Source organism: Uloborus diversus, chromosome 1, assembly GCF_026930045.1.
Source record: "Uloborus diversus isolate 005 chromosome 1, Udiv.v.3.1, whole genome shotgun sequence".
Classification (NCBI taxonomy): Eukaryota; Metazoa; Arthropoda; class Arachnida; order Araneae; family Uloboridae; genus Uloborus; species Uloborus diversus.
Window position 1 is genome coordinate 85,201,087 of NC_072731.1, and position 16,211 is coordinate 85,217,297.

At 32.1% G+C, this 16,211-nt stretch overlaps 1 protein-coding gene across 1 annotated transcript in view; it reads left to right on the plus strand.

Moving 5' to 3' along the window:
- Positions 1-16,211, plus strand: part of LOC129230806 (ras-related GTP-binding protein A-like) — a 104,478-nt gene that overhangs the window by 398 nt on the left and 87,869 nt on the right. Inside the window, 3 exon segments of the mRNA XM_054865197.1 lie at positions 7,748-7,856; positions 11,553-11,652; positions 13,850-13,980. Coding sequence (XP_054721172.1) covers positions 7,845-7,856; positions 11,553-11,652; positions 13,850-13,980 — 243 coding nt within the window. The 5' untranslated portion in view covers positions 7,748-7,844.

Consider the following 16,211-nt stretch of genomic DNA (forward strand, 5'->3'; position numbering starts at 1 on the left):
CCATTTGCACCAAAAAAAATCTTTCCTAAATCAGAGATGCTCCTCTTTACCCTCAAGAACAATGACGTCCCCTCCCCTCAAATGCATCCCCAAAATGAGATCCCCTAAAAACGACAAAGACAACTTTTAGCAAGCCCTCCTCTCCCTAAAAATTTCAATCATGCTGTCTGCTCTGAAGTCCCACTCGTTGCACTTTATTTATCTATTTATTTAGAAGCTAGACAGCTTCACATAGATAGAGGACTGCGTGCCAAGCGCCTTGCCTCCGGACACACACAGGAAAGATTTACAACACTAGAGAAGGAAATAACACTAAAGGCACAGGCGGGAATCGAACCCACGATCTTCGGCTTGGAAGACGAAGCTTCTACCACAGAGCTACGGAGGCCCCCTCGTTGTACTAACTACCTTAATTATGATAACATATTAATTGACCCCCTTGAGTGCCCACTCAAGGGGGATCGTGGCACAAACCGTACCATAGAAATTTTAAGGGGTATCCTGGGTGCTGCTCCCGATTGGGGGGAGGGGATAACTACGAAACATATAGATGCAGAGAGGGGTACCCACCTTGGGGAGATCATGGCGCACTGCACCATCGAAATTGTTATGGGGGGGGGGGGTATTTCGAGTGGTATTTTCTCTGTTATGGGGTCTTATTATGGAGGGAGGGAACCCCTAGATGCAGTAATTTTGCAAACTTTTTCTGCAAAATAATAGTTGTAACATTTTTCATTAGAAATGGTTCATTAAAAATTTTAATATTTTCTTTTCTTTTTTTGTAAAATGGATACAGCATACGCAACTTTCAAGAGAAACAATATTAACGTTTGTGTCAAAATGAACTGTATATCGCTTTTCCAACCCCATGCCGTTATGCATAAGCTTTGGAAAAAGCAGCAATAAATAGTTGGATACTGTGGCAATAAATATTGAGAGTTCAGAGATTGGTAATAAAATGATATGTATGACTTATTGAGAACGTGAGTAAATAGCAAAAGTAGTACTTCCTTGCAAATGAAGAAATTCACAGGACATCAGTGGACGCCCAAAAACAGAAGCACAACCTTAGATATTGGGCTTTGGGAGGGGGGGGGGAGCACCTTCATTGAGTCTCAAGCAATTCTCACTAATCCTTGAGTGCTTATGAAAACACGAAGATTGCTAATGACCCACAAGTAAGTCCGTCGTCATTTAGGGGGTTCGGGGCATGGGCGCCCATAAGCAAAATTTTAAAGGGGGAGGGGATCAGATATTTTTTCCATGGTTTAGTAAGATACTTTCCGCATAGAAACCGATTTCAGTACAGATTAGAGTTATTAAAATTTGACACTTTTAATAATTTATTCATTAATGGCTGGAGAAATGTTTTTACTTTCTTGCTAGAAAAAAAGCACTAAAAGCAAGGAAGTTCTAATTTTCAAGGTGGGGCTTGAGCCCCCACTTGCCCCCCCCCCCTCCACGTGGACGAAAGTCCCCCTTACTTTAGAAAAATAATGCTTTTTATTAGTTATAAGTGGATAGCGGGCGTGTTTTTCGTTGTTTTCTCCAAGTCAATCCCATTGAGTGCACCCCCCCCCCTCCTTCCATGTCAAATTTCGAAATGAAGGACCGCAGAAAAATATTTCTGATTGTGCTGCCCCCCGAATAGAGAATATGTTAGAATTCCCCCCCCCCCCTTCCACTTCAAAGAAAACGCAAACCTACCTGGACTTAAGGCTACCCACCGATTTGATACGTTAAACTATTATTTATTAATTCATTGCAGCGAAAAGGCAAGGAGAAAGTTACTACTTCATTAAGTTATTTACTTAGCCCAATTTATATAATATGTGCATATAAGTATACAAAGGGCAAATGTATGTTCAAACTGACAAACTAAAAAAATTCCTACCCTCTCCTACTCCATGATTAACAGACATTAACGTGACTAGGTATGTACCCCCCCCCCCCTCCCCGTTTAAAAATTCCCTACTCTTGATTTTCTCCTGCAATAGAAACTGAGTATTTTCCGCATCGTTCCCTTGGTTTTTTTTTTTTTTTTTTTTTGAAATGACGAGCCTGTCAGGTGCCTGTACACTCAAAACAGCCTTAATTTAAAAAAAAATCAAAACTATGACTTTTTAGTAATTAAAAAAAAAAACGTTTAATACAGAAAAATGTTCATATAGCAAACGGATTAAGGAGAAAAAAAAAAAAAACGATAACACTTGTTTAAAATAGAAAAGAATTTTCCAAGTAATGTGTTTCATATGATACATGATAGAATTCTGAATAGATTAAAATTTGACAAACTCTCAATAAAACTCTATGTGAAACATAAAGTTAAATAACAATTCTTAATAAAACTATTTAATATATAAAGCTGGATAATTTTCTTGTAAATATACAGGCGTCTCTCGTATTCGTTCCGTGTAGTATCGAAATCGTGTTATACGAGACTTTTTAAAACTTATTAACATATTTTTTACACTAATTAATCATGTACATAGTAAAATTTATGTCAATATGTATCGTGTTGTATCGAAACCGTGTTATACGAGACTTAGAAATAATGTAAATCAAAGCATGTCTATCGTGATATATCGAAACCAAGTTTCATGAAAAACAAAGTAAAACCTCATTAGAGTTATCAAACATTAACAGAATGTATTAAACAAAAAAGAAATGTCTTCTTTATTAAAGATAACTTTCGTGTTATATCAAAACCATGAAGTATTAAATTGAAGTTTCGTACTGTGTAATATCGAAACCGTGTTGTGCAAGTACCGTGTTATACGAGGGACGAATGTACTACAGTAAATTTGTTAAAATCGAACGTCAATTACATTGATTGTATTATAAAATAAAACCTGCTAAGTGTGAAGCATATGCTAAATATAATGCTGTGGTTTTATTTTAATGTAGAAGCAAAATTACCCACTTATAATTGTAATGTGTGTTGTTTAAATGCTAACACTGAAACACACAATTACAGCATATAACCAAATCCAGAATAAAACGTTCTTAAAAATTGGATGGTATGATAAATTGAGGAATGTCTCCACATGCTTTTCAGCACTTATTCAACATGGTGCAAATATTTTTAATGCTCTTTCTCAAATGCTCTTGACATCGAAATATGAATATAGCTTAAAATTACTCCTCTGTTAATTTGAAAGGATGATCTTTTTAAAATCCCCACGGAAAATACATGCCTAATGACTCATATCATGCTAAACTTGTTACCAAACTACTATATTATTTTTACCATTAACTACTAATATAGTGCTTTTGTAGAAAACAATAAATTAAAGTACAAGAAAAATATATTTGACTCAAAGAAAGACAATCATTTTCTCTTTTAACTATAGCTTTGAAATTTAATATTTAAATACATAATTGAAAAAACTATATATCATTGCTTTGACAGGATTTTTGAAACATATCAATAACATAAAGCATATATACCACTACTATTATACACTTAAGTTTTGCTGATACCTTTTACTTAAAATGCAATGTTGATTTAATGCTCATTTTCTTTCGATTCCCCTCACTAGAATACTTTGCTTAATTTCTACTTTCCTCATACCCCTAATTTCTTACACCATAAAATTACAGATAGTGATCTCCAAGTTTTAATGCCAGCATGCCAAAGAAGTTTTATAAATGTTTTTCTTTTGACATTTATGAAACTTTTGCAACAGGAAAAACTTTAGAGTACTGAGCTAACTACAGGAATAACTTAGAGAAGTATATTCATTCTTGGTATGATAACAGCAAGAATTTGTTTTAAAATAGAATACAGATTTTTTTTAAAGCCGGCTGTGTTACAATTCTAAGCAAAATAATTGTACCAGAAATAAAATATATCTGTGACCAAGTAAAAATGTTCAAACCAAACTTTTTATCTTGAGGAAAATTAGCCTAAAAAATGTTAGCATTTATAAAGAGGGTTTTAGTCATAAATTAAGTGACAACATCCCTTTATATTAATTCTGTAAATGCTTTTTATTACATCAGACACAAGAATCATATATTTAGACTACATTATATGACTGATGTTGAATGCACTTGGAATTTTAACAAGTTGGTTTTAAACCATTATTACCAGCAAAATTAATACTTCACAGCAGACTTTAATAAAGTAACTGTTGTGCAAGTTCTAAATTCAACTAGTGTGCTTTAAGTTTCTATAACCTCATCCATCTTCTCATTATTCAGGATCAAACAATTGACATCTTGGTAAACTAACATGGAATCCTTCTGAAAAATATACAATAAGCAAAAAATGTATTCATAATTCACAATACAAATTGAACATTCAACTTTGGGCACATTGAAATAATTATTTTTATACTTATCCCACAGGAAGTTTGTGCATCAGATGAACTTAATACTGATTTCTGACTGCAAAGCATAGACCCAGCATTTCAAAGATTCTAATGGTTGTTCTTGTTCATTGAAAGGTCCAGTTAAAGCATTATTACCAGCAAAATTAAGACTTTGTAGCAGACTTTAATAAAGTAACTGTCATGCAAAGTCTAAATTCAACTAGTGTCATGCTTTAAGTTTCCATGAAATCATCCATCTTCTCGCTATTCAGGATCAAACAATTGCCATCTTGGTAAACTAACATGGAGGAACCCTTCTGAAAAATATACAATAAGCAAAAAATGTATTCATAATTCACAATACAAATTGAACATTCAACTTTGGGCACATTGAAATAATTATTTTTATACTTATCCCACAGGAAGTTTGTGCATCAGATGAACTTAATACTGATTTCTGACTGCAAAGCATAGACCCAGCATTTCAAAGATTCTAATGGTTGTTCTTGTTCATTGAAAGGTCCAGTTAAAGCATTATTACCAGCAAAATTAAGACTTTGCAGCAGACTTTAATAAAGTAACTGTCATGCAAAGTCTAAATTCAACTAGTGTCGTGCTTTAAGTTTCCATGAAATCATCCATCTTCTCGCTATTCAGGATCAAACAATTGACATCTTGGTAAACTAACATGGGGGAACCCTTCTGAAAATATACAAGAAGCGAAAAATGTATTCATAATACAAATAGAACATTAAACTTTGGGCACACTGAAATAAAGCATTTTTATACACATGTCTGCAGGAATTTTGTGCATCAGATGAACTTGGAACTGATGACTGACCAGTGAAAAATCCACAATCTCAAAGATTTCAATCATTGCTCTAACAATGACTGCTCACTGAAAAGTGAACTTATACTTCAGATTCTATTGACAAATGTACCAGGTGCCCTACTAATTTAATAGAATAATGTTTCATGCTTAAATAATTTAGCTCTTAGCAAACTACAAAAATCTTTCATTTGTTGCTAGACAAATTTAAAGTTCAGTAGAGATTAAAAATCTGGCACATAATTTTAAGTAATGAATTAAACAGCTAAATAGTTTCAATTATGTAAGGATTAGGAAATAAGTATTTTACTCATGATAAACACCTATTTGTTACACATCTATAATGCTGGATAAGAATAATACCTAAAATACATGAATTTTGACAGCAAATTAAACAGCATACTGATTTCTGACACCAAGAATATGAAAATTAATAAATGTTCATTTTTGGCACACCCGGGAAGGCTAATAGGGAGAATATTCTACAAGAAGAAAAGATATGATGGTTGAAGGGAAGGGGACTTAACAAGAAGAACCTTTACAGAGTTAATTTTTGAAGGAAATATTTTGCCGGGAAATTGAACAGTTAAAGGGCTATTAAACGGAAAACGGTAATTTTTTCCCGCACGTGACGCTTCGTATATTTCATAATAAATAATAATTTAAAAGAATAATGAACAAAATTTTGTTGCTTAAGACATCACAAACGCATGTGTGACTTCTTTAGCCAAAACTTTCTTCAAAAATTATTTCTTTTTTATGAAATACAGAAACCGTCACGTGCGGGACAAAATGACCATTTTCAATGGAATAGGAATAGACATTTTTTTTTCCAATAGTTTAAATAATTATTTCTAAACTCATGAGATATGTTTCCTTTACATTGGAACCATAGCTTTCAAAATCTGCAATTTGTTTCGTCATTGCTGTATTAATAGAGCAAAAACATTAGCTTATCCACAAGCAAGTTACCAGAGGTTGACTTTAGATCTCCCGCACGTGACGCATGTAAATAAATTTCAATTTAAATAACAAAATTGTTTCAGAAGTATCTTTGTATCAAATTTAAAGATTAAAAAAATTGCTTACCCCAGTTTCATTAAAATATTAAGAGATATGACGTAATGTTAATGAAATTTAAGCGTATTTTTGTCCCACATGTCACGGAGGAATGGCCCTAAATAGTTTCAATTATGCAACAAGAAAAGAAAATAAATGTCAGAATGAAGTCATCTGATGCTCAACTACACAGGAGACAGAAAGAATCCTTACTTAAGACTTGATATCTGAAAGAAAGTTAATTTTGGCAGAAAATTAAATTTGCTGCTAAATATTCCTAGTTGTTCAAGGAACAAAAATGCTTTACAGTACAATTTTCAATAGCGTTTATTAGAAACACATCTTTTCACGCTAATGGCTAACAGGAGGAATCTGCCCTTAAGAATAGATGACAGGAATAAATTTAATTCTGGCAGTAATTAAATTAATTATACTTCAATATGGTTTTATTTAATGAAGGAAATTAATCAATTTACTCACGATAACAGATTTTTAGTTGACGCAAGTCTACGCACGCTAAAGGCTGACAGGAACAATTCTGACAAAAGTCAACACATCTGAGAAAAATGATTAATTTTGGATAATTAAGCAACTCAGTAACTTTAATTATGCAAGGAAAAGGAAACATCTAAATGTTTCACAAAGGATAAACGTTTAATGATGTGAATACATGCACGCTTACAGGAAGAATCCTTAAGGACGTCTTAAAGAAATGTACGTTAATTTAGGCGGGAAATTAAAAGAAGTCTAATAGTTTCGATTATTCAAGGGGGGGGGGAAGCAAAAATCTCAAGCAAACGAGAAACGTTTACTTAATGCACACCTATGCAAGCTAACGTCTAACAACAATTTCCCATACTATATTAGATATCTGAAAGACGTCTAATTATGACATAAATAAATAGAAATTTTGTCCGGATAGAAAGTACAGATGCACGGATGATAATCTAGAAAAAAGCCTAAGGCCTAGCCATAATAAATCTTAATACATGCTTTTAATTTCATGACCGTTGTACTGTCCAACCACAGATTGCATGGAATTTTCAAACGTTCATATCAACGAATCTATGTGAATAAGGGGGAAAAGTAAAAATTTGATGCGCGTATTCCGCTCATTTGAATGAGACTCTGCTTCTCCAAAAGCTAACATCGGTAAAAAATAATAAATTTATCCATTTCCGGCTGTAAAACGGTGTTTGTCATTCCATACAATCCGTGGTCAGACAGTAAGCATAAATAAAGGAACATGCTCTTTTTTAAAATAAAAAAAAAACAAAAAGATACAACTGAATATAGTCACATCCAAGAAAATGTTTCACTTACTTTCATGCATATTTAATTGTAAAAATCTCATCATAATAAATACATTAACACATTACTCATTACTACGTACATTCTTCAAGCCATTTTTTAAACCACACGAGGTACAGGAAGAATCCTTGTCGCCAAGTCTGAGAATGATATCATTTAGCGCCAAAATATAGGGTTGCCTCCCGTTTATCTGTCAGGATCGTTCCTGCATTAACCGATTTCCATAAAACACGAGCGAGCAGCGAGGCGGCGATATATGTCTTGGTTGTCAATTACTCATTATTAAATTGTAAATTTTTTCCTGTTTTAAAAGGTGAAACTTTGCTACAATGAAGAAAAAGGTAACAAAATATTTTCTTTCACATTTTATGTAGTAAATATTTTCATCTTCTGTTTTTAACATGCAAACAAAGCTTTGCATCACATTAATTTCGCTTTTAATATAGTTTGTGTTAGTTAAAAGTATTAACAAAGCCAATCAACTGGAAATCGTCATGCAACCAGAGAGTTTGGCATTGCGGAGAGATGCGTTTGCCGTTGGAGATCGGATAAATCAACCCTTGAAAGCGATGGCCGATTGACAGATGCAGAAGGAAAAAAGTGCAAGATTGAGATTTTAAAAAATATTTTATTAATGTTGATTAAAAATACTAACTAGAATTTAAAATATTTCTTTTATTCACATTTTATTCCAGCTTCCTTTACTACGATTTGTGCTTTTAAGTAGTTTAGTGTTGAGTGCAGCGCATACATTAAAAATCTTTTTCCTTAAGACAGGGTGGCGACAGATCAGGGAAAAGTCAGGGAACTTTATTAATCAGGGAAAAGTCAGGGAAATATCAGGGAATTTTGAAAAAAATTACAACAAATCAGGGAAAATTGATTTTTTGCAGAAAAATTTTTTTTTTTTGCTTAACAAAATTAAGTACTCTTAAATCCATACGCATTTTCCGCCAATTATCTGTTGAAAAAAAAAAATTAAATTAATGAGGTGCGATTATACACTGCCGCATATTTGTGCATCTTTTTTCCTCAACGTCAAAGTATTGAATCTTACTTTTTAACCACAGGATGAACTTCCTAAGATTGCTTTTGTGTATGTTAGTTGTTTATTTTACCTAGCTTGAAATTTCCTTTTATGCTTTCAATGCTACGTAAAATAAACTACCATACAGGCAAAGAGGAAGCCTTCAATTATGCCTTAGCTCCTTTGCCTTGATTCCATTGTCTCGAAGTAATTAGGGTACTATAATCACGATTTCAAGAAGAAATTTTTGGTTTCTAATTAATACTATAAAAGCTTAAAAGTTATTACTTCTTCGCGTTTTTAATTTAAGTGCTAAAATTGAACTTTCAATTAAAAAAACTTTGTTTTTTGCCGTTATGCTATTTGTTGTCACCGCAGGTTATAAAGGTTTTCTTTTCTTCAGACTTTAGTGATTCTTTAATTTTATAACGAAGTTGTATTCTTTTATATATTTTGCAATTAACCAATTGCTTTTTTTCCCCTTTTTTTTTCCATTGCATTTCCAAGTTTGTTGCAAAAGCAATCTAAGATTTTTTTTCTCGTTACATACTGAAATCATTTGAAATAGAGTTGTGTACTTAAGAAAATATCTTTATTTTTTTATTGTTAAAATGCTGTATTCATTCATTAAAACCTATGTTCTTGATTAGAGAAAAGCTCCCTATGAATGGTTGTCAAATGGTTTCATCTGTTTTGCATAAATATGTCAATTAGTTAAGAATAACTGCATTACTTCTATTCTTTCACTATTACTTGTTATTCTTGCAGCTGTTTGAAAACTTAGAACTAAAAAGTAATTGAAATTATTTTGAACTATCATAAATACACATGTTTTTAAAAGTAATTTTAATAGTTTCTTAAATTCATATGCTAAGTGGTTTCTGGAAGTAAAGTTTTTTTAATTTTAATTTTGTATAATCTCTCCATTGTATAAAAATTTAATATACTGTTATGTATGTCATTTGCCCCCCCCCCCCCAAAAAAAAAAATTGTCTTGTTTTTTTTTTTTTTAACCATTTTATTTAAAAAAGTAGCATCTTTTTAAAATATATATTTAGTTCAACAACTTTACATAACTTAAAACGTTTAAAATACTGCATTTTATACAAGGGCAGTTCTCAAAAGGCGGGAACAAAAAAGTTAACTTTGAGCAATTTCAAAAATTTTCGAATTTGACATCAATTTTGATTTTATTCTATAGTATGCATACCTAGAACACAATATATGAACATGAAAAGACAGCAGGTATTTGTAAAAATTGTTAATTAGCAAATTAAATCAGGAATCTGTAGGTAACAGATTTTGGACATTGTTTTCCTGTAGGTAACGGATTTTGGACATCATCATAACGTAAGTTTCACCATTTTTGACAATTGTTAATCTGATTTTTAACTTTTCCAATGAAAATTTAATTTACTACTTTTTAAATTTTGCAATTTAATAATAAAGAGGATATTAATGAAATACTTGAATGGCTATACATGCTGCTCTTTACATTTAATAAAGTTTTGGAATGATTTTGAAGAAATTGATGCAAAGTTAAAAAAAAGCTTCAAATTAAAAATAATACAATTGTAAAAAGTGACATCAGTTTTAATAATGAATATTTTTTCTAATGTCATCAGAATTAAAATGATGTCTAAAAAAATTATTGAAGAAAGAAATTCGTATTTCTATTTGGAGACCGTTAAATTATGTTTCCAAAAGAAAGAAGAGAAAAAGAATTCTAAAATAATAAAAGTGGAAAAAAAAAAAAAAAAATTGCTAGCGCAGGTGATAAAGTCGCCAAAACTGGTACAGCTGACGATAAACTACATTTGTCAAATTGGAATTCCCCTCTGGTAACCTTTAGCTTATCGTATACTGTGTTGTCGCCAACGGAGGTTTGCTTGGCGATTTTAGCGCAAAATGGCTTTCGGTTCGATCATAAGCAGCCATGTTTCTACTGTAATTTATGTATTGTTCAATGTGTAACATATTAATTATGCAGAATACCAATGGATTAAAGAAGATAACATTATAATAATGTTTTTTATTGAGGTTAGAAGACAGTAGATCATCAAAAATTATGAATAAATGGACAGAATTATCGGCGTCAAGATCGTAACGCCATTTGGACATCTCACATGTACGTTTAAAAAAAATTATTTTTCTTCTAAGATACTGCATAAAAGCTTATGAAAACACTTTTAAACAATTAAAAATTGATTCCGAGGCTCGATAAACACCTTTAAAATGAAAACATCATATACTTAGTTCTCAAAAAATAGCATTTTAAAGATTGTAAATTTTGGACATGCATCAAATTTCAAACCTACTATTTTCTAAAATCGTTTACAAAGTGAATAATCTGTCTTTACTTTTGTTATTTGTGTAAAATATTAACAAAAAATTATTCAGTGTAAGATTAATACCTTTAAATTTTTTTTGAAACGTATGGAAATAATTTAAAAAAATTTTTCTTTAATGGTACATTTGCTCAGTTAACGTTTTGGTATGTCCAAAATTGCGCCTTTTAGCAAAGAAAATATTTTTTTAAGGGCATTTAAAGAGCATTTTTTCCATAATTTATGTCAATTCTTGTCTCTATACAGTATTATAATTTAACTCAAAAATTTTTGAGTTAATTAAAATGAAAGTTATTTGGTGTTGAAGCTTCAAAGTTGAGGTCTGTGTTTGCTCCCACCTTTTGAGAACTGCCCACAAACATACAATGGATTTCAAGTAAAGCAAAGAAAGAAAACCATTATCATTGGTAATGTAAATCAGGGAAATTTGGTGAACTTAATCAGGGAAAAGTCAGGGAACTTTTTTTCAGAATTCCTGTCGCCACCCTGTAAGAATATATTACGATGCCCCGCTTACTCCCGAAAATATGGTAGTTATTAAATTTCAAAATGGTTTTTAATTTAAAAACTCATTCATCTAAATTGAAAAATTTTACACAAATGATACATATTATTTCATCTATAATTTTAAAAGAGTATTACATTTTGAATTATCTATTTAGGTTCTCCTCATGGGAAAGAGTGGTTCTGGAAAAACCAGTATGAGGTCTATAATCTTTGCAAATTATATTGCACGAGATACTCGTCGGTTAGGAGCTACAAGTGAGTCTAGTTTTCAATGTTGTTTTTTTTTCTTTTAAGCGGCAGTGAAATTTTATGTGTGAAGTTCTCTGATTTTATGACTGTTATTCTATATTTTCTTACCTAGCATCTCGTCTCCTCTAACCGTAACTTTTGATTATCTATTTACTTGCTAGCCTTTTCTCAATTGGGTTCGTTTCTTGACTGAGCTGCTTCATTTTACAGGTTTTTTTCCCATTTCAGTTACATGTTTTAAGGCTCTCAAGCAGGGTTGGCTTTTCTGCCGGCAGAAACTAGTTTTTGCCGTGCCAGTGCAGAAACTGGTTATAACCGGTAAAAACCGGTAGAAACTAGCAAAAACTTTAAAATGTCTTTAATAACTCAGGTAATTTGTAAATGATATTTGTTTAAGTAAACTAAAAAAATAAACATCATGTTAAAAAATAAAATCCAATGCTAGTGCTCTTGATTTAGTTCAGAAAGGGAACTTTTCAATTGCAGAGGCTCAAAATATTTGGATTAATCTAACAAAAGATGAAAAATCATATGGGTGCTTAAGAAAGATGAATGATATACAGAATTAAACAGGCATTGCTTGATTGTAATTTGCTCACTTATATGCTTCCTCTAAATTGTTTGTGATTGAAATTATCATGTCATGTGCTTCAAGAAGAAAGTGCCAGAATTTTATTTGCCTGAATTTTGTACCTAATGTCAAAGCTTTGCAAAACAAATTGGCCCCATTTCTCAAAACTTATTTTTCTAGTCAAATTTTTACCACAACCCCAGTTACTACATGGTGAACCAGTTTTACAATAGATGAAAGTTTCATGTACATTGCTTGCTCCTTGATGCATTCTCTGCTAGCTCTTCTGTTTCAAGAATATTCTAAAATTTCTCATTTGTGCATATTGGCAAGCTTATTTAGATTTGTGAATCCACATTTTCTAAGAGGCAATTGCAGGGTCCAAACAATAACATTTGATTTTCAATTTTGATAATTTTGTTACAAAATTAGTGCTTAACGATTAATTATTTTATCCATGCATTTCTGTTGTATATCAAGAATTAATTTTTCATTTTGTGAGTTTTTGCCAGTTTCTGCCGCAAAGTGGCAGAAAGTGGTTTTTGCCATGCCGGTTTTAACCGGTTTCTACCAGTGGTTTTAATCACCTCAGCAGAAACTTGCCAACCCTACTCTCAAGAAAAGTTACACGTTTTTGGGACCTTCCCCACATGCAGTACGGAAAGAGCTTTGTGGAGTAGGGGCTAATCTTCCCCCTGATGACATATCAGTTTTTGTTTCACCTAAATTATTTGGTATTTAGAATTTCACCCTTTTCATATTTTGATAGATTTTTCATGTGTCAGTTTCTTCTTTTTGTTAATTATATTATTAGTTTATATATAATTTGAAATTAGGTAGGGCTGTATTCCATAATTGGTAAACAAAAAATACGGTTTTCTGCATTGAATGAAAATTTCAGTATAATACCATAGTGCAAAACTAATTAAAATTTTTTTTACGAATATCATCACATTTAAAGTAATTTTTATGTAAGAGAAAACTCAGATTTAAATTTTGTTGCTTTTCAATTTTTCTTAGATTTTATGATGTATTTATCTTTTAATGTACATTAACCTTACTACAGTAAAACCCCTCCTAACTGACATCCCTCAAAGGCGGACAATTTTTAATTCCCCAGCTCCAATACAAATAACATTATTAAACCCTTCTTCTGCGGACAAGAAAAATTGTCCCGTAAGTGTCCACGTTAGAGGGATTTTACTGTATTAAGACCATTCTGACTTATGTGGGGGAATTTTCCACATTAAGACTGGTGGGGGCAATGAAACCCTCTTAATGACACTTTTTTTACATCTAGTATGTTGTTATCAAATTTTAATTTGTATTCATTATGTATTTTTCTAGTATGAATATTAGAATTGAATTCGGGACAGGATCAAGTGAAATAATCTGAGAACTTTCCAAAAAATTCCTACTCATATTTAATAGTGTTAAAATTATTTCGGGAGGAGCCCGGTACCCTTTAGCACTCTCCCTTAAATGTGCCTTGTATTTGTCTTTTCCCTCATTATTTGTTTTAAATGTTTATTCATTCATTGTTCTGTTTAAAAATATATTTTTTTCCTTTTGATTGCAGTGTAACACACATTTTATTTATGCAGATTTTTTAAATTTTTTGCACATTTACAGTTGATGTCGAACACTCTCATGTACGCTTCCTGGGAAATCTTGTATTGAATTTATGGGACTGTGGAGGTCAAGAAGCTTTTATGGAGAATTATTTTGCTAGTCAAAGAGATAATATATTTAGGAATGTGGAGGTTTGTTGCTATATATTTCTTATTGCATGAAATAATTAATTTTTGTTAAATTTAATTTTTTTTCCTTCGGAATATATATTTGCCTCAGGGCCAGACTAACATTAGTCGAAAAATGGCGATTTTCATTTTCATGTTATTACTGCATGACTGGGGCTGGTTGTGACAGAGGTAGGTTGTTACAGTGGAAATTGTGGCTAAACAAATATTGCTGTAAATAATTTTAAAATAGACAAATAATTGAGCCATCAACGACCCTCACATAGCACAACGTATTGACACTGCACTTCCGTGAGAGAAGTTAGAGAAAGGTGCTGTCAAAACTGCATTTGTGTGATAGTTTCATTTTTTCTTAATATTGGTCTACAACTAGTTTTAATGAAATAAAAGCTGTTTATTGGCATGTAATTTCTGCCCTAGCTCTTTCTTTCTATAACATATCTGCGTTCAAGACAAAGCTTCCAAACATCTTTTAACATCACCAAAGATAGTCTAAAATTGCCTTTTTCACGCTTCAATTTCGAAAAGTTTTTGGAAGGAAGATTTGAACCCTACTCCTTTTCTTAATGTCATCAAAGAAAGCCTACACTTTCATTTCCCTGAAGGGAAGGGCGATTGCCCCCAAAGTCCCTCCCTTGCATCTGTCCTTGGTATTAGTTTAAGAGTACATAAAATAATAAGTAAACCATAGTTAAAATTAAACAAGAGTTACAAATGAGTTAATAAAAAACCTGTCATAATTTTCTAGTGGTAATAAATTGCATGAGGACACATTTTTTTTTTCTACTAAAAAAAGGATTTTACACTTTAAGCTGGCAAAACCCCTATAATATATGCTTGAAAATTCATCATGTAGGTACTAAATGTTATAATTAGGACGATTGCAATTTCAAAAACCCGTTCGGGACGACAGCCGCCGAAGCCAGTGCTCCCTCAGGACGGCAGCTTTTACACGCGGACTGTGCGTACAGGCCAGGGCAATTTCTCCCACTAAGCCTAATTCGCAGTTTCAGAAAGTACACATTACATAACAATGAATAGAATGTTCACCTCACATAGAAACGAAACCATTTTTTAATATATGATAAAATACATATGTCATAATTTCAATCATAACAAAAAAATTTAATGGAACAATAAAAAAATACAAAATATATTGTTTTTTACTGTAACTAAGATTATTAAAATTAGACAGTATATTTTGCACAAAACAGGAAAAATGGTTGCGCTTAATTTTTGTGAAATACTTGAAGAATATTGTAACATTTCATATTTTAAAGCCTCATGAAAAATTTCAAAGCACTGAGCAATGTGCATTGCACATTTTACACTCATAGATAATGTTAAGTCTTTTATTCTGCTTCGAGCAAACAACACATCTCCGTCTAAATCCTTTCCCTTCTTTTTCAGCGTATAATTTTAGAAAGTATTTACCAGGGTTCGTACGCTCCGGGAATTCCGGGAAAACCGGGTATTGTCAGGGAAAATGACACTGTCAAAAATGTCAGGGAAAAGTCAGGGAGATTTCAAATTTTGTCCTCCAAAAAATTTTTTTTCCCAAGGAATTAAGTACCATGTGGTCTAGTCTTCGTTTTTATTGTGATTTCACGAAAAAAATTGTAAATTTTTATCTAAACCGACTGGCACTTAAAAACTGCAATCGAAAAATGAACGTTTTTTTCACAACGAAAAATGCGCCAAAAGAGCGAAGATTTTCTTGCATGGAGTCAGTGAGGGGAACGCATTTCTTTCTACTGCCTAAAGTTATAGATGGGTTGCCACAACATTCTATTCGGTTCAGGGTTCGTACGCTTCGGGAAAACTTAAAATTATCATTTAAAATGACATAGTCAAAAATGTCAGGGAATTTTCCAAATGTGTCCCCAAAATTTTTCTTTTCCCAATTTTTCCCCAGGGAATTTGGTTTTATGAGATCTAATCTTCATTTTTATCGATGTATTAAAAAAAAATTGTAACAATTTTATAGCAATGAAAAAAGTGGCGACCCAAAAAATCTTCAGCAGCCGCCATTTTTGGCTCTCAGTAGTTCCCAAGGGAAAAAAAATCAGGTGAACAGCAATTATGCACAAACTCAAAAGGAGAGAAGACAATTTACTGCTTCGGAAGCACAACCTGTAGATGGGAGGGTCGATCGGGGAAAATCGTTTTTATTTTTTTTTTTTGATCGAAAATCATTTCAGCTACGTGTGAAACGTGGTCGCCATCTTTGGTCA